The following is a 19,699-nucleotide window of genomic DNA, read 5'->3' on the forward strand; positions in this document are numbered from 1 at the left end:
GCTATAGACACTTCAGCATTTCACATGGAACCATGATAGAATAAAATAGGCATTGGTTTCCTGTTTCAAGTGTAGCCAGTGGTTCCCTCCAGTTACTGACTGCAGCTCCTGTTTGGCCATGCTGGCCGGGACTGGAGAGCATTGGAGTTCATGAACACCTGGAGAGCACTATGCAGCTACTCCTGTTCTGTTTTACTGAATTTATCTTCATAATTGAAGTCAGTCGCATAATTGAACCCTTTCAAATGCATTTCCCCATCACTTCCTAACCAAAGAAAGTCTGTGTTTGTATTTCTAAATGGATTTGTTGCACCAGAGCGTTTTAAGTTAACTAACTGTGCAAACCTCCAGTTTTGGTATGTGAAGGTTTACATGGTTTAGTCAATTTAAATACTCTGGTGCAACGGACCCTCTTGTTCTGGTCCGTTAAGGAATCCCTCCCACAAAAGACTGTAGTAGTCTAGAAGCAAACAGTCTTGTCTGCAACTCATTCCACCAAAAATAAAGGCATTTTTAAAGGCTTAGAAATGGGTAAAGAAAGCATTTGTAGTAAAGTGTGTGCCACTGACTGAAAGCAAGAGGAGGTGTTCATGGTTCCATGCCAAAGCATGAGAGTAACAGGAGCTTTTGTTGAGTTTCACTTCTGCGTGTTCTCAGCACCTGCCAACTAAATTCTTCATTCTACCACAAAGCTCCTCACCACTGCTAAGGATTATGTAACATTTCCATGTTTTTGTACGTGCATTTCTGTCTCCACAAAGAGAGGTTTGTTCACCAGAGAAACCATTGCATTATATAACTTTGGACTAAAAGAATAAACAAGTTACTTCACTATAAACCATTCAATTCTGAAGAAGCTACCAGCAAAACTAAATGTGTCGTTTGACAAATTTCTGTGGAGTTAGAGCCCTAACAATTTCACCAATCTTTCCTATAGATAGGGGTATACCACCCAATGTACTAGCACACTATCAATGTTACATTATATTGATGTCACCATGCCAGCACTTAAAGGAAATGTATCCATGCAGATGTTTATCTGATCCAGGAGTGGGGAAATGTCTGATCAGAGGCCAAATGCCTTTCTGCATCTGGCCCTCTGGACTCTCTCTAGACTATAGCTCTTCCTCTGCCACACCCCTGTCTTCTAAGCCACACCCCTCACTGTCCCTACTTCACAGCTTCCTTGAGTTTTTTTGCCCGGTTGTATCCTTGAACTCTGATCTTGCTTCTGGTTTGCCTGGATGAAGGGGTGTGCAAGTTTGTATAAAAACTAGAGCTGGAATGCAGCTCAGCTTGTCTTGAAGACTGGTGGGTCTGCCTGGGGAGAAAGTGAATAGACATAGAGAAACCTCAAAACATTTCAAGGTTACTGACCTCATTTCCTACTTCATATTTGTATGTCTCCTGCTGAGAACATGCAAGCATGGGTCCTTGAATCTCCACCTTAGAAAAGATCCTTTATTTCCTTCAATAAACTGAGCTTTCCTCGTTTTCCAAACTCGGAGTGTCAGTGTGCTCCTCCAGCAGGGAGGGATTCAGTGCTCAGTTGCGGCTTCTGCTGATACATTTAAATTTCACATGCCCTCAGCAGGCCTATTATACAAAGGTAAAAAATGGCACCCATTGCCCTGTCCACTTTTGCCTCTGGGCCTTCTCACCGCCAACTTCTAGGCATAAGGCTGCCCAGAATTTGACCCGAAAAGGGCTTTCCCACCCCACTTTAAATGTTGTTGGACTGCATCTCCCACCATTCCTAGCCAGCATGATCAATGATTGTGGATGATGGGAGTTGTAGCCCAACGTTTGAAGGGCACCAGGTTGGGTAAATTTGGTCTAATCCATAGGAGATAGGATGGAATGATTCTGTAGCCTTCTGCATTCAGACTGACTGGTATGAGAAGAAGCTGCTGCCAAGCCTGCTCCTACCTAAAAACATCAAAGGCCTTCCTAAAGATAACATCACACCCCAGGGCCATAGACAGCAGTCTTTGGCCAGCCAGATACCACTGGAAAGTGATAAGTAAATTGTGAAGGTCACGCCCTTTTCCTCTTTGCTTCTCATCTCACTTCCAGCCACATGCATGTTCCTGCTAAACTCAGAGGTGTCATTCAATAGCATCATAGCTAATTAACATGGGGTTGTTAGAAGCTTTACACAGAATGGATCTAATGAAATTAAAAGACCTGCACTATTCACCTCTATTCTATGTGACTTTATTTGCAAAAGCATTTTCATGCTGCTTTTTAGCCCTAACAGGGCCCCCCCAGGCAAGAAAAGAAAAATGCCACAAAACCAGTTTAAACCATAGCAATTAACACTGAGCATGAAAAGCCCCAGAGCAAGAGTTTAAAACCTTCCATCCCAAATTTAAAAGCATCAAAAGCCAAGCAGAATGTTTTTATTTTCCCCACTCCATCAGGGATGGAGCCAGTCTGGCCTCCCTCGAGAGGCAGTTCCATAACAGGGGGCTGCCACAGAAAATGTCCTGTCCCACATTCCTACCCACTGAATGCCTTTATCCAATCCTATTTAAAATTACCTTGGGTTGATTATTTGTTTATATATCACTTAATGTCCAGATAAGCTTTTAAGCCATTTACACGTATAAAAATTCCATTTTTATATGCTGCTTGACCAAGTGTCGACTTCTGCCTCCAGATCATTTTCTCTTCCCTTTTTCGTCACATAAATAGAGTTTCACTGGAAAAAGTACAAAACTCTATAAATCACCCTGATAAAGAAAGCAAACCTCCCCACCCCTAGTTGTTTTTTAAAACAGAGTTGGATGTGCACACGCACATGTGCTTTTAAAGGTGCATGCAGATGCCATGTGCCCAGATCAAAATGCACACCCCTTTCCGAGGGGCAACTTGTGACTTATAAGATTAAATTATCTAAGAAGCATCTTTATTATGTTGAACAGTAGAGCAAAGGAACTCTGCTCCCTAACTGACCTCTACTCCCATTCATCTGCTGCGCCCAGTAGCCATTACCTCCAATGTCAGCCAAAGTTCCTTACAATACAATACCACCCATGCACAAAACTATGCCAGGAAGCACAGAGATGAGCCAGATACACAAGAGGCAGTAGAGGGAGAATGCGCCGGGAGGGAGAAAGATACAGATGGGCAATAACAATCATTCCCTCTATTTCTGATGTTCAAGCTGTGAGAGCTATTGGTTATGCGGCCAGAACAGAACCACCCATGCACAAGAATCATACTTTGGGAAACCTAAGCGTTTGCAGAAGTACAAAAAAGTGGGGTGCATAAGAAAGACTACCACCCCTCAAGTAAACCACTAAGGATCCAGTGTGTTCAGTGGTCATCTGAATTAGATCATACCACACGTGGAAAGGCAGATCTAAAACAGTACAGGAGATACTTTTTTTACCAGTAGTATGAAGGTGCAGATTTACAGCACAATATGTGCATCTTTGCTACCGGATAAAGATACTGAAAATACTAAGGAAGAAAGTATTATGCTAGTTGATGGAACTTCGGATGGTATTTTTAATAGCTAGTCCATGTACATCAGGTAGTGACCGTATCTCATGAGAGCATTAAGAACTGGAAGGTCATAAGTTCTTCCTTATTTCTGTCCCTAGTGTTTTCTAAGCTAAACTGCACACACTCCCTGTTTGGGGAGATTGGCTTTGTTTTATCATGTTAAAAAGCAATTATCCTGGCTTAACTCCAGCCCCACCTATTGACTTCCAAGCATTAGACTCCTTAGCATGCTCTGTAGCTGCTATCTTTTCTTAATGTTTTTCTTTGCTTACACACCTTCCTCTTTCTCCTGAACAGGTTTATTTGCTAGGTGGGATTCCCAAGCTACTAGATCTTCTGAGTGTGCCAAATGAGGATGTGCAGAGGGCAGCATGCGGCGCTTTGAGAAACCTGGTCTTTGAAGACAATGACAATAAGCTGGAAGTGTCAGAGCAGAAAGGGATCACGACCCTGCTGAGATTGTTACGGCAAACCAGAGATGTGGAGACTAAGAAGCAAATTACAGGTAATTAAAACAGCACTGATGCATTGGAGTGCCACCTTCAAAGTGCACAGACCTTTTGTTAACAAATGCTCTTGATTGTTAGAGACTCCAAGGTCTAAATGTGATGCTATGCTTAGTTTGGGGGAAGGGGTTCCTAGTATTTTTATATGCATGTGGGAGCATCATCCCCCAACCTGTAAGCACATCAGCTGCACATCATGGTAAGCCAGACTGTGGTTTACCAGGACTGCACAAGCTTCCAAAAGGGGTTAGGATTAGCTGCATCAAGAATAAAAAACATAAGGGAGGATGTGTGTATGATATTCCTCTCCAGGAGCCTGAATGTTCACTCCATCTCAGTAAACCAAAGCTGGCCACTTCATTCTGCAGGTGGGGGTGGGGCTGCACATTTTGTGTGTTCTTCAGGAGCGGGGACTCCCTTAACTTAGAAAGCCAGCATGTCAGGGCGAAAGGTAAGCTCCACCACCCAGTTCTGCTGATTATATTTAAAGAGAGGCAATTGGGTGAAAAATACTATGGGATTACAATAGTGTGCATGTTACAGTTTTCTAAGGGATTGTTCCTGAGATTGGGACAAAATGTTGGAAAGGGTACAACTTTGCCTTCATTTATCCCAACTTGTGGAATAACTTCCGGTGTTCCAGGAAGCTGTGAATTTCTTGTCCTTAAGCTGATTCAGGGATTGCTGCATGAGCAAAGCACTGATGTTCTTAACCCATCAATTGCAGATGATTAAATAGTGGCCTGTTACTGTGTAATAATGTAACAGCATTGCACATGATAACAGAGAGTGGAAAGGCTTGGGAACGGAACAGCAAGCCAGAATTTCCCACTCTCTGAAATGCTGACAGCCCCTCTCCAGATTAATCACCACAAATTAGGCTGTTGGGGCTGTGGAAGGGGCGGGGGTGAAGAGTCTTCAGAGAAGTTGATAATGTTAACCTCTGGTAACACCTCTGCTGATTTTGTAGCTAGCATGTCACTGCTCAGGAATGTTTTTGGAGTCGGGCAGCACCTGATATAGCTCTCGTAGGAGTTGTCGAAATCGCTGGTGGGAGGATGGGTGTCTCTTTCTTGGTGCTTTTTTTTTTTTGAGAAGCCAGCATGAAAAACCTGCAGGATGTCTTGCAGATGTCAGCAGAAATTCCCTGTGTGATGGTGGGGAGGGATAAGGTCTGCTTTTCGTAGCTAGACTTCATTTTTAAGTACTGAGGCGTCTTAGATCTTTCCAGGTGCAAGGTTTGCTTTAATCTCAAGGTTGTATTGCTCTTTCCTTCCCGGAGCTGTGAACTCCACCTGTCAGAGATAACAAAAGTCCTATTGTTAAAAGCCACGAGGATAAAATATTAGAAAAGTCCTGCTGGAACAGCCAAAAGACCTGCTTTAGTCAAGGATCTAGTTTCCTACAGTGGCCAACCAGATACTACCGGGAAGCCTACAAGGAAGGGCTTAAAGGCAACATCCCTCTGTTGCGCCTGTTCCCCACGCCTGGCAGCTTGCCACTCCATAGAGCCAGCATGCCTAATGGCCCGTGGCCTGTTTTGCATGTCACAGCAAGCCAGAGTGGCTGTCCATGGCCGCAGGAAGATGCTGGCTGCCAGAGAGGAACTTGCACATGTTTCACTCCTCCCTGGGCTTTTCAGGTCAAACCCAGAGGGCAACTAAGCAAAGGGTTTGTCTTGGCATGTACTGTCATCTGAACCTGAGATACATCTCCTTAACTGTGACCTGTTACCATAAGGCGAACCTTAGCTACAGATTGTGGTTAAGGAGAAGAAACTTAAACCACAACTGCACAAAACCCTATGCCGAACCTTGACTTAGCTGCAGTGCTGCCCTGACCTAAAAAGCCTAGGGATGATCATAGAATCATAGAGTTGGAAGAGACCACAAGGGCCATCGAGTCCAACCCCCTGCCCAGCAGGAAACGCCATCAGAGCACTCCTGACATATGGTTGTCAAGCCTCTGCTTAAAGACATCCAAAGAAGGAGACTCCACCACACTCCTTGGCAGCAAATTCCACTGTCGACCAGCTCTTACTATCAGGAAGTTCTTCCTAATGTTTAGGTGGAATCTTCTTTCTTGTAGTTTGGATCCATTGCTCCGTGTCCGCTTCTCTGGAGCAGCAGAAAACAACCTTTCTCCCTCCTCTATGTGACATCCTTTTATATATTTGAACATGGCTATCATATCACCCCTTAACCTCCTCTTCTCCAGGCTAAACATGCCCAGCTCCCTTAGCCGTTCCTCATAAGGCATCGTTTCCAGGCCTTTGACCATTTTGGTTGCCCTCCTCTGGACACATTCCGGTTTGTCAGTGTCCTTCTTGAACTGTGGTGCCCAGAACTGGACACAGTACTCCAGGTGAGGTCTGACCAGAGCAGAATACAGTAGCACTATTACTTCCCTTGATCTAGATGCTATACTCCTATTGATGCAGCCCAGAATTGCATTGGCTTTTTTAGCTGCTGCATCACACTGTTGGCTCATGTCAGGTTTGTGGTCAACCAAGACTCCTAGATCCTTTTCACATGTACTGCTCTCAAGCCAGGTGTCACCCATCTTGTTTTTGTGCCTCTCATTTTTTTTGCCCAAGTGCAATATGATGATGATGATGATGCCACCCATCAGACTGGGTTGCTCCAGCCACTCTAGGCATCTCCCAACAAAAAACAGTAAAAACACAATGCAACATCAAACACTAGGTGTGATATCCTCTTTGGGAATAAGCACATTCATACTAAGCCATGGTTTTGGCTTTGTGGGATGTGCGAACCTTACCTTCCATGAATTTGCCTAATCCCCCTTGAAAGCCATCTAACCTCCGATCTTATCAAGAGTTGTTTAGTCAGTCCAACTCTTGTTTTGTCCCACTAAGCAAAAGTAAACTAAGGTGAAATCCTCTTGCATGCATTGGCTTTGTCTTTCCAGCATTCGTCTGCTGCCAGGGAGGGAAGAGGTTCCCTCCTATTTGCTCAACCATTGAACATGAAAACACATGTAAACAGTGGCTCATGAAACTGTAGCATTGGGAGGGACCACAAGGGTCATCTAGTCCAGCCCCCTGCAACGCAGGAATCTTTTGCCCAGCGTGGGGCTTGAACTCACAGCCCTGAGATTAAGAGTCTCATGCTCTAGAAACGAGCTATGCCAGGAGCTAACAGCATTGCCACAATTCAAAGGCCTTTAAGGCTGCAATCCTGAACATGCTAAGGAGTATTTCACCCTGCTGGTGAAGGGCAGGTGATACATTTAGTAGTTGTTAATAATAATGTGTAGTCATACCTCGGGTTGAATGTGCTTCGGGATGAGCGTGTTCGAGTTGGCAACCCGGAAGTAATGGAGCACGTTACTTCCAGGTTTTGCTGCTTGCACATGCACAGACGCTCAAAATGCCGTCATGCACATGCGCAGAAGTGGCGAAAAGCGGCGTGTGCATGCGCAGGTATGCCGTCACTGGTTACGTTTGCTTCTAGATGCAAACGGGGCTCCGGAACGGATCCCGTTCGCATCTAGAGGTACCACTGTACTTTGTCACTCTGATCAGTAGCCAAGGAGTAGGGCTGGCAGAGATGGATGTGCCGTGGTAAAGGAGAAGGGTGTCCATTGTCCTCTGTAATCCCTTTCCCTGACGCACAAGAAAAAGCAGAATAAATTATACAAAATGAGGAAATTATGCACATCTGCATGGTTTAACTTATGCAAATCTTCATGGATTTAGTATTCAGATCAGATGCTGGTGCACATTCTAAGCAATAGAATTTTGTTTTTGTTTTCTTAAACACTGTTTCATGTGCCCAACCGTGGCTTCATGAGTCCAAGGGAAATTCTCAAATGTATACAGTACGTGGAAGTTGCTTTCTCTCCCATCGCTTAGCTGCCAGGACTACTAAAGCGCCTTTCTCAAGGTCATACAGAAAGTCATGAAGCTGTAGCTCCAAGAAACTGGCTTCATTTCCCATTCCATCAGCAGCGAATGCTTTGCAGGGGTTGAAAGGCACTTGGAAGAGGAGCTATGAGCGAGCGAGTGCCAGGGCTGATAGGAACCAAAGCTTTCTTTATTATGGGGTAATCTCGGTAGCGATGGAGAGAGGCAAAGCCGAGGCAGCCAAAACAAGCTTTTGAAGGGGAGCCAGCCAAGCCTTCAGGGAGTGTCTAACCTCTTGATCTTGTCTCATACTGCATACATCTGAGAAATGGAAGAACATTCCTTCTGCAAGGAGGATTATAGCACAGACAGACAGACCTGTCGTGAAATAAAGCATGCATAGGAAAGGCAGCCACTCCCATCTTGTTCTAAGTCTCTTACCATGGAAAGTCCCAAGGGCTATGGAAGTCACATGCATGCGGTGCAGCTATGTCCCAACGGCCTGGTTCTGCAAGCACCTCTCCCTGCAAGATTTCCTTTAACTCACATGCCCATCAGAGTACAGTTAATTAAGCTAGTTCATTGACTTCATCTTTCCGACTTCTTTTTGCAATTTTGATCCATCCCACTGTTCTCCACGTCAGGCAACAACTTAGCACTTAACAGTGGTTTAAGACAGGGATGGGAAATCCATTGTTGGACTCCAGCTCCCATCAGCCCTAGCCACCATGGTCAGGAATGATGGGCGTTATAGTCCAACAACATATCGAAAGCCACAGATCCCCCACCCCTGCTAACTGAATAGGGCTGCCAACTTTTTAATTTGTCCCTATGTCTGGGCTTTAGACAGCAGCCGCAATATGCAAAAATTAGCCGCAATATGCAAGAAGTCACTTAGTACCTCCACACTTTGAAGAGCTTCAGCTGTTGCTTCCTACGTATCATGCCAGAGTTTGCAGGGGCACACTGAAAAGTTGGCAAAACTACTGAGGCACTCTAGTTGCAAAAGTGAGATTTAACTGGGGTCTTTCTGATTCACAGCTCACTTACTTAACCATTGCACTGCACTAGTTCCTGGCATTTGCTTTTAAGTCAGGGGTGGGAAACCTTTGAACCTTCCAAATGTTGTTGGACTCCCAACATCCTAGCTACCATGTCCAGTGGTTGGGGATGATGAGAGTTGTAGTCCAACATCTGGAGTGCCACATGTTCCCAACTCTTTCTTTACCTTTCTTGGCTCCTACTCTATAATACTTCTCAAGTATGCAAATTATTTTAGTGTGCTTAGCTCATTCAAGGTTCCCATATTTATTTTCTGATAGGTTTCATGTGAAATAACTGCTGGACATAGCAGATAAGGGAATGGGAGGCCTTCCAGTTTATATCAGTCATATTTTAGTCTAACAAATAGTGAGTTGCTCAATCAACCACTGAGATGTATGATTAATCCACAATTTGAATCTTTTTCCTCTCATGTCCAGCCCCAAAATTCTATCCACCCCAACACCCCAATTGGCCATTACGCTACCTTCAGTGGGGTTTATTTACCTTGTTTCTTAGCTTCTGCTGTCATAACATGCACAGGTGTGGCAATAATGCCAAAGTTGTGCATACTTCTATTCCACCTCCCCCACTGAGATGACAATGCAATTACTGTATCTGCATATTACAAAAGGGCGATTATCCTTGAGCCAAGGGTCAGAGGAGAAGTTTGGTGCTGAGATTGAAATGCCATCTGCCTTGAGCTAAGATTTTAAGAGATGTGTTTTGAAATCTAGAGCAGTTAACTGAACAAACAATAGTTCTCTTTGTAGAAGGGAGCCACTGTGCGTGTGATATATTGCCAGATGATACTTGCAAAATCTATTTCCAAAAAAAAAAAACCAAAACACAAAACAGAAAGCACAGCTGTTAAATCTCTTGTAGTCACATTTTCTAATATGTGCAGATCTCCAGATCAGACCCAGGTTTCCTTTTCTCCTTGACACCCAACACAATGAAAGTACCAGGTTGCTTTCGGAAAGTTTTGACAACCTGGTAGATCCATGACCAGATTGTCAAAAAAGCTCTTCATGCAATTGGAGCTTGGCTTAGTTTTATCAAAGAGCCAGGGAAATGCCTGTCACTACCAGATGAAGTCCTGTGAATGGAGAGCCAATGTTGTTTTCATGCTCTCTCTGCTTTTTGTAGGTTTGCTATGGAATCTCTCCTCCAATGACCAGCTGAAGATCTTGCTGATCCGAGAAGCCCTGCAGCCATTGACGGAGACTGTTCTCATCCCTTACTCGGGCTGGCCAGATAGAGATTATACGAAATCAAGCATTGTACCTGACCCAGATATCTTCTACAACGCTACAGGATGCCTGAGGTAAGCTGGGTGCAGGGAAAGGGCCTGTTGTTCAGGGGGCAGAAGGTCCCAGGTTCACAATCTCCAGGCAAGACTCAAGATGTCCTGAACTCAAGAGCCACTGCTAGTCAATGTAGACGATACTAAATGGACCAATGATCCAACTTGGTCTGGGCAGCTTTCTATGATGTCTTGTGTTTTTATTCAAACCATAGTAATTTAATGCTTCGTTTATTTGGAGAAAATGTTCCTATTTTTTCCCCCATCTTAGACAATCTGGAGGTTTCCCCAGATTGAATTCCCCCAAAAAATTCATAGAATTCATTGAGATTTCCCCAAAAGAATTCATAGAGGATTTGATAGCAGCCTGGTTTTTCATCCTGGGCCAGGTCCCTGAAGGCTATTGGACACCCCTTGGTGGTTGTTTAAGGGAGCTTATGCCCAGGCAACCAAGGTCACCACAAATGGAGATGATGCAGGCAAACATGTTCGCTGGCAGGAAGCATCATTGTCTGCAGCCATCAAGAGCTGCTCTGCAACAGTTTCGGCCAAACACTCATTGAACAAAAGCAGCACAGCAGAAAGCCTAAAAAGTAACTCAATTTTCCTAAGAAGTAACAAACAAGAAGAAAACATGTAGGCAATATTTGGTCTCATTCATTCTCCCAAAGTATCTAAAACCTGCTGACTTTTAATATTGATTATAGTCAAGGCTTCGTACACCCTGTGTTGCGCTAAAGTAACGCAAATTCTTTGCAGAGGAATAACAGAAAGCTCTGAGAGAAGGAGGATAATCTGTTGGGTTGCAAAGAAAGGGGGGGGACATCACAGGAGATTCTGGAAAGAAGTTTTGCTCATTTAAAACGTTTTTAGAATAAATACGGTTTTAAAAAGTGTGTAAAAATGGCCGGATATCCCTGCAAGGGAGTGGATCCTGCTGTTTGCAACCTTGTATTTTCAGATTTGTAGTGTGTGTTTTTTTAAAAAATTGTTAAAACTTGGAAGTGTGACACATGTGTCCCTCTACGTATTGGACTACAATACTCATCATCCCTGGCCGTTAACTGTGCTTTCTGGGGCTGATGGGAGCTGGAGTCCAGCTTCTGGAGTGTCACATTCCTGGGCCTAAATTTCCTCCCTCCTGCCTTTGACTTCCCTGTCAGCACTTCCTTGCAATTTGATCACTATGGAATCCACTACTCTTAACATTAGGCTGGGCTTAGCATGGTTTGTGCTGTCAAAGGTTCAACATGCGGGCACAGAATGTTGACTCCACGTTTCTATTTTTCCTCAAGGAAAAGGCAAGGGTCTGCATTTCCTGCCAGGAAAAGCTTTGGGAGCACTTTGGATAATCTAGCAAAAATTGTGGGTGGGTACAGAGGACTTGCCTATCAGAAAGTCGGAGTTTTGAATCCCCACGACGGGGTAAGCTCCCGTTGCTCGGTCCCTGCTCCTGCCAACCTAGCAGTTCGAAAGCACGTCAAAGTACAAGTAGATAAATAGGTACTGCTCCGGCGGGAAGGTAAACGGCGTTTCCGTGCGCTGCTCTGGTTCACCGGAAGCGGCTTAGTCATGCTGGCCACATGACCCAGAAGCTGTACGCCGGCTCCCTCGGCCAATAAAGTGAGATGAGCGCTGCAACCCCAGAGTCGGTCACGACTGGACCTAATGGTCGGGGTCCTTTTACCTTTACCTTACAGAGGCCAGCTATCAGGATGTCCAGTCATCAGAGGGTAGGATTTCCATGGAAAATGTTGTTGTGGTTTCTCAGGTCCTTGATCCTTGGTTGCACAAGGAAGCAGACAATGTTTTCTGTTGCACACAATCGTAGCTGAACAGATTCAGTTACGTTCGCCTGGCTGTGGGAGTGCTACAAGGCCACTGATGTAATTCTGCAAAGAATAATTAACCGGGGGGGGGGGGGAGAGAGAGAGCATAGGCTCTTCACTTTAGTAAACTGTAATAAAACAGATATATGCTTTATTTCACAATGGGTGAATTTCAGTGTCATAAAAGCTGGCATTCTAATTACTGTGTGGTACGGAATTAAGCTGTAACCTTGACAGTTGTGAACCCTGCCTGTCTTGAAAAGATCTTTCCGACACCTGCTTCTTAAACTTCACAAAGCAGGAAACTAACTACCATTTCTCTCATCCCAGGACCCTCGAAAGCACTGCTGCCTGGATATAGCTCAGCTCAGGTTCAAAAGATCTTCCAAGGACAGAATGTCCTACAATGGGGAAATCCCTTCCTGCGTTCTCCTGATTTTTTGCTGTTGCAGAGATGAAAACATAAGGCAGGAATATGGAGGGTGCTTGGCCCTCCATATGGACTACAACTCCCATCAGCCTTGACAATTGGCGGTGTCGTGGTTGATGGGAGGTATAGCTGAGCAACATAAAGGTTCCCCATTCCTGGCTTAAAGGGATGCTATCTAAGCTATAGTTTGCCAGCTGCCACCAACTAAGATTTTAAAATACAGGCACGGGTTTGCTGCATTGCCTTGTAGGGAGGGCAGTTGTGTTTTCCCTGAAAATGTTCTCTATTTCCTTGCTTATGCACTAAGTATATGCGAAGCTGCAGGCTCCTGGAGCACTAAAAATATCCTTTTTTAATGCCAAATTAACATTCCCAGAGCCTTTCTACTTTGTAAAGTTATATATGTTGCGGTGTGTATCTTAAAAGAGATCTGCAAAAGCTGGTGGCAGAGCACACAGGGAAACCTGCTAACAAACAATTTATCTAACTACTTGTACATCTGCCAGATTACAAATCCCTAATTAGTTCTTCCTTTTGTAATAGCTGATACACTTGCTGCTCAGGTGTTTTTTAAAACCTATAGCCTGCAGCCTATATTGCATAAAGAAGACTATCTTGTTGATGTAATGGTACATTATGCATAACACACCTGAGCTGCTCTTAATAAAGGTTTTAGACTTGCAGAGATAACAGCTGGGCTAAATTATTTGACCTGCCTTTCCAGCAAAAACAAAATTGTAGTAATTTTAAACGAGGGTAGGATGCTCTTGCTGTTAAGATAAGATGACAGAAGCTTTTGAAGTTCTTCTTTTACACAGTTTTGCCAATGCTTTGACCACTGGTGGATCTATATGGTAAAATTCAGACCTATGAAATGTCTGAGTAAGAGTGACACTGTGTCATGTCACATATTGTCTTTCCAAAGGGAATTGCAGATATTAGTGCAGTGGCAAATTTAGAAATGCAGGCTCCCACACTAGTGGACCTGGTGTAGCAAACAGCAGAAGTCATTGGGCAATGTCACTGCTCCCCCACCCTTTATGCGCATGCATGCTCCTGTTCCTCCATGATTTGCCCATTAAAATGGCAAGAAAGAACAGTTTGCCTGTATACTGCCCCTAATCCCATCAGTTCACACCCACAACTTTCTTGTTAATGGAGTTGCAAGCAAATTTCTGGAGAACAGTTAACACAGAAATGAGTGCAAGACTATAAGACTCAAATATAATACGGAAAGTAACAGTTAGGGAAACAGAACAAATTGCCATGTGAATGCAGCCATACACACAGTTTATTGTAGGCAGAATTTGTGTAAGTCTTCGACAAGCTCATTAAATAGTAAAACCCATTTTGTTAGATGGTTAGGCAACAAGCATGTCCCTTTTGATTTCACTCGCCTTGCCTACCCAGGACACAATGCCTGTGTGTGTGTGTGTGTGTTTCTGCCTCAGCTATCAACACAGCTGCTGTTATAGAGGCCCAGTACCTGATTTGCAGGAACACTCCTCTCTGTGTACACAGTTATCATTTCCTCATTTCCTACAACTGATATTGGAGCGAAGTTTGTGAATGGCACAACGAATACCAGTTTCTTAATTATATACTGCTCCTCTCAAGGTACATCAATATGTTTATCCCAGGGGTAGGCAACCTGCGGCCCAATCGCCTTCTCAATCCGGCCCACGGACAATCTGGAAATCAGCATGTTTTTACATGAGTAGAATGTGTCCTTTTATTAAAAATGCATCTCTGGGGTATTTGTTGGGCATAGGAATTTGTTCATTATTTTTTTTCAAAATATAGTCTGGCCCACCACATGGTCTGGGTGCAGTTTTTTATTGTTGAGCTTGCTTCACTTTCCAACTCTGGAATAAATTTGGGAAGCAAAGTAAACTTATTTCCTTAGACATTCAAAGTACTAGATACACGTTTGACATTTTGCTTTTGTGTCTAGTGTTTGTGTTAATTACTGCATAACTGGCATGGTGTCCAACACAAGGCTTTCTGTTACACTATAAACACTGAAGAATCTGATCTTCTCTTTGGCATGAAATATTCATTCAAATTGGGGGGGGGGGGTGTTAATTTTTTTTGTTAAGGCTTACCTCCTTAAAATGTTCTGCCTCAGCTGTTAAACAAGCCGATTTACACAAAGCAAGTCCTGCTCTTTCTCTCATGCTCAGATCTCAACATCTTTGTTCTGTAGCCAAAAAAGCAAAAACAAAAGTACCAGGAGAGGCTGGGAGCTGTATGCCATCTTCCAGCTGCTGAGTTGGGTAACAAATGTAAGCTACTAAAAAAGCACGTAGCGGCTTGTTCGCCATAGCACAAGTCCAGTTTTGAAACATGTGCGATAGATATACATACCAGTAAGTCAAACTCCTCCTTTTCAGCCCTATGTCTCACATATCCCCACATCACCAGGTGGTACCATCTGCCTTGTTAAAAAAAAAAGGTGGCATAACACTGTTCCAGGGATTAGAGAAGGGTAGTGTGTTTGTGACGTCACAGATGTTAGCCAATATGTGCTGTTCGTGGCTCAGCATTTCCCATTCAAGCCGAACCACCCAGAAAATCAGCAGAACCATTGTATTTCCAGAGCCATGCCCCCAGAGAGAGAAATGCACATGTTGCAGAGCAGCAGGGCCACTGTCCATATCTCTCTTCTGTAACTGCAGCTACTCACTTTGTTTTGAAATCCGCCCACTGCACTACTCTTCAAGCATCAGTGTTGAAAACTCCATCCCTATCGCTTTTGTTTTATTTAGCTCTGGCATACCTACAAAACTCTCTGTGTATGCATGAGCAAGGCCACGGCAAACATGCTACTGTCAACAAAGCTGGCAAACTGGCGAAAAGAAGAACATGTTCTTTCCAGCAGGCCTCTCTGTGTAAAACAGAGCACAGTGGTGGCTGCTTTTGTGCTAATAATGATCTGGAAGTTTATAGAGAGAATAAGACAAAAAGTCCTCAGGGAGTGTTAGGAAGTACAGTTGTACCTTGGATCCTGGACGAGTTGAACATTTTGGCTCCCAAACGCTGCAAACCCGGAAGTGAGTGTTCCGGTTTGCGAACGTTCTTTGGAACCCGATTGCAGGAGCCAATCAGAAGCCACACTTTGGTTTCCGAATGTTTTGGAAGTTGAACCGACTTCCAGAACGAATTCTGTTCAGCTTCTGAAGTACCACTGTAACTAGGCAAGGGCTGACTGAGAGGGAGAGCTCAGGAACTTCAGTTGGTTCAGAATGCACTTTTTGCTGGGGCAGGAGATCAGAAGACACTACTCTGATCCTTTATCAAGGCTTTCCCTCTTGTTAACTGTAATTACACCACACTTTGCCATTTGTTAAAAACTAGTATTTTAACTTGCTTTAGTGGTGTATTTTGCCTTCTTTTATTCATGGATTCACTGATGTGAAATTCTGATTCCCGCCCCACACACACACACACTTTTTATTTGTAAAGAGGTAAGCCAATCAACAGGAGGCTGAGGAAAAACGTTTCTTAGTTTCATATTTTCAGCCCAATCCTATGTATATTTACTGATGAATACATTTTGCTGTCTTCAAAGGGGATTGCTCCCCTATAAACATGGATTGAATTCTCAAGAGGACGTTTTGCAGATAACATGATACCTGTTAGATACATGCTTGCTTTAATGAAACACAGGAAATAAGTTCAAATCGCCAATTATACACCAGTTAGGTACTTTAGAGTTGCAAGGAGGTATAAACAGCTTTGCTAGAGGGGATGTGGCTTCCAAGGCACACTGTGGCATATGTGGTGACCTTGCCCAATGGTGGAAGCTTTGGGGGATTTAATTGTAACTAGAATCAACCTAAGAACTGACTCCTTCATCGAGATGGATCCTAAATTGTGTGTATTTTCTTTGTGCTGCTGTATTGTCTGCTGTATGTTGCATCAATAGCGCTATGCAGCTTCCAATGGTACTTGCACATTGACTAGTGTGATGGGACGATGAGCTGCTTGTGCGTAAAATGCAAGTCCCTCAGAGTTTGATCAGGTTTTCAAACCTCTGCCTGTGACGGAGCCCCTCCAGCATGGCTGCGTCAATCACTAGTAGAATCCGAAAGTGGCTGCTTTCGGAATCTTTTCCAACATAAAAGCTCTTTAACGGAAACACGTCGTCTGGCCTCTCGGCGTGACAGTTTCCGGCGAGGTGTGGGTGTCCCTATAGGAGGTCCTGAGACCTCCCCACTGTTTTCGCTGGAAGTGTCTCTGAGCCATCCCTCCGACTCACTTTCCCTTGGAGTTCTTGCTCGCCCTCTACTGGTTCCCTCTTCCGCTGCTACTCCTCTCTCAACCTCAGTGAGCCTTTGCGCCCCCGGCGCTTTAGATGGCAGTTCCCTGACATCCACCTCCCCTCCAGGGCCCCCTTCACCCCCTCCCGTCTCCTCCCCTACTGGCGGTGAGGAGGTAAAACCCCTGAAAGAACCTCCCTCATCTTCCGACGTCGCGAACACTTCCCTCCACTTGTTGCTGTTCCTACTCTCTCGGTAATCTTCGTCATCGGAGTCCACTCCCTCTTCCAACTCCGACTCCGCGAACCCTTCCATTTCCTCTTCCTCATCGGTGGTGCCGAAATACTCCCTCCTAAACCTTGCTATCGGCTGAGGTTTCCTCGGGAACCTTTGGTGGAACGTTTCTGTTAAAACCTCGTCATTGACTTCCTCTGCACTTACCCAGGTGTTTTCTGACTCCGGTTCCCCTTCCCACGCCACCAAATACTCCACCTGATTTCCCTTCCACCTGGAATCGAGGATTTCCGCTACATGGTTGCGGCGTTCCCTCTCTTCCAAGGCTGGTCCCCTGACGTACTCCCCTTCACGTCCCCCCCTGTATGGTGACAGTAACGACCTGTGGAACACTGGGTGCAATTTCATGTGGTTGGGTAATCGGAGTTTGAAAGCTACCGGGTTGACCTGCTGAATGACCTCAAAGGGTCCCAATCTTCTGGGCCTCAATTTCTTACAACCCCCTTTGAACGGCAACCCTTGGGTTGACAACCACACTTGATCCCCCACCCTTATGGTTTCACCTTCCCTTCTGTTCTTGTCTGCCTGCTTCTTATATTGTGCCTTAGCCCTTTCTAAGTTGAGCTGGAGCTGATGATGGATCGCTTCCATCTCTTCTACAAAATGTTCAGCCGCTGGGACGCTCCATCTCTCCCCTCCTTCCCCTGGAAATGCCCTGGGGTGACACCCGTAATTAGCCAAAAAGGGACTCATCCCTGTGGACACATTCTCCGCATTATTGTAGGCAAATTCTGCCAACGCCAACTTTTCGACCCAATCGTTCTCTCTGTCATTGACATAACACCTCAGATATTGTTGAAGAATGCCATTTGCTCTTTCCGCCTGCCCGTTGGTTTCAGGGTGCCGGGCAGTTGAAAAATTGACTTCCACGTGCAGCAAGCTCATGAGCTTCCTCCAGAACCTGGAAGTAAATTGTTTGCCGCGATCTGAGATCACCCTCAAGGGAGCCCCGTGCAACCTAAAGATGTGTTCTACAAACAACTTCGCTGTTTCTTCCGCTGTGACTGCATGTGAGCATGCTACAAAGTGGCACATCTTAGTTAACAGGTCTACTACTACCATGATGGCTGTTTTCCCCTTGGACTTTGGCAGATCCGTCATAAAATCTATTGATATCGCTTCCCAAGGCCGTTCTGGTGTGGGTAATGGTTCTAATAACCCTGCCGGCGCCCTTCTTTCCCCTTTGGCTCGCTGACATTGGTCACACCCTCTTACATACTCCCTTACATCTTCCCTCACCTTAGGCCACCAAAATTCCCTGGTAACCAACCACATGGTCTTGTGTTGTCCAAAATGTCCCGCCGTGGGGCTATCATGCAACTGCTTGAGTACTCTCCCCCTCAATTCACCTTCGGGTATATACAGTGCCCCTTTGTAATACAATGCCCCATTTCTTTCCTCAAAACCTCCGGGACTCTCGCCCTCCCCCCTGAGACCTCTGAGCTTATCCTGGGCATATTCATCATTTTCCGTTTCCTCTACCAGTTCTCGTTGCCCCACCAGCGCCGCCCCACACACCCAGCGGTCCTCAGGGATGACATGTCTCTCTTCGATCACCCCCTCCCCTTCCCAATACTCTGGTTTGCGTGAGAGCGCGTCCGCCCTGACGTTTTCTGGGCCTGGCACATAACAAATTTCAAAGTTGAATTTGGAGAATTCCTGTGCCCATCTCACTTGTCGTTGGTTGAGCACTCGAGCTGTTCTCCAATACTCTAAATTCTTGTGGTCGGTGCACACTTGCACCTTGTGTTGTGCCCCAATTAATAAATGTCTCCACCTCCGGAATGCTTCGTGAATGGCAAGTAGTTCCCTGTCATACACCGTGTAATTCCTCTCGGATTTATTCAGCTTCCGCGAGAAGAAGGCACACGGTCTCCACTCCGACGCACTCCTCCCCGGTTGAAGAAGGACCGCCCCTACCGCCCGGTCGGATGCATCGGTTTCCACTCTCATGGGTTTTCGTAAATCCACATGCAGAAGTTGTTCTTCCGAGGCGAAAGCCCTTTTCAGTTCTTCAAAGGCTCGATCCGCCTCTACCGTCCAAACAAATTTCTTCTTGCTGCTGAGGCAGTCGGTGATGGGCGCCGTCAAGTGGGCAAAGTTCTTGATGAACTTCCGATAAAAGTTCCCAAACCCCAAGAATCTTTGCACGTCCTTCTTGGTCTTCGGTGTCTTCCATTCCAGTACCGCTTGGACCTTGCCTGGATCCATGGCCAATCCCTTGTCTGACAAGCGGTACCCCAGGAATTCCACCTCCTTGGTATGAAACTGGCACTTCTCCAGTTTCACCCACAGCTGGTTGGCTTGCAGCCTGCCCAACACTTCTCGAACGTCCCTCACATGCTGTTCCTCATCTTCCGAATACACCAACACGTCGTCTAAAAAGGCCACACAATTCTTGTAGAGCAAAGGTCCCAGAACGTGGTTTATAAAAGCTTGAAAACACGCGGAGCCCCCTTGTAGACCGAAGGGCATAACGAGGTATTCAAAGGCTCCCAAAGGGGTAAACATGGTGGTCTTCCATTCATCTCCCTTCCTTATGCGTATCAGATTGTACGCCCCCCGCAGGTCCAGCTTTGTAAAAATCTTTCCCTTCCTTACTCTGGTCAAAATGTCATCAATTCGGGGCATAGGGAAAGCCAGGGGTTCC

The 19,699-nt window shown here is 45.2% G+C and overlaps 1 protein-coding gene across 2 annotated transcripts in view; it reads left to right on the top strand.

The window, feature by feature from the left end:
• Positions 1-19,699, top strand: part of PKP2 (plakophilin 2) — a 52,149-nt gene that overhangs the window by 22,095 nt on the left and 10,355 nt on the right. For both annotated transcript variants that reach the window (XM_081928521.1, XM_081928522.1), the window contains exons 5-6: positions 3,811-4,018; positions 10,078-10,255. In XM_081928521.1, the coding sequence (XP_081784647.1) occupies positions 3,811-4,018; positions 10,078-10,255 (386 nt within the window). The remainder of the gene's footprint in view (positions 1-3,810; positions 4,019-10,077; positions 10,256-19,699) is intronic.

The sequence above is a fragment of the Podarcis melisellensis genome, assembly GCF_964234715.1.
Source record: "Podarcis melisellensis genome assembly, chromosome: 10".
NCBI classification, from domain to species: Eukaryota; Metazoa; Chordata; class Lepidosauria; order Squamata; family Lacertidae; genus Podarcis; species Podarcis melisellensis.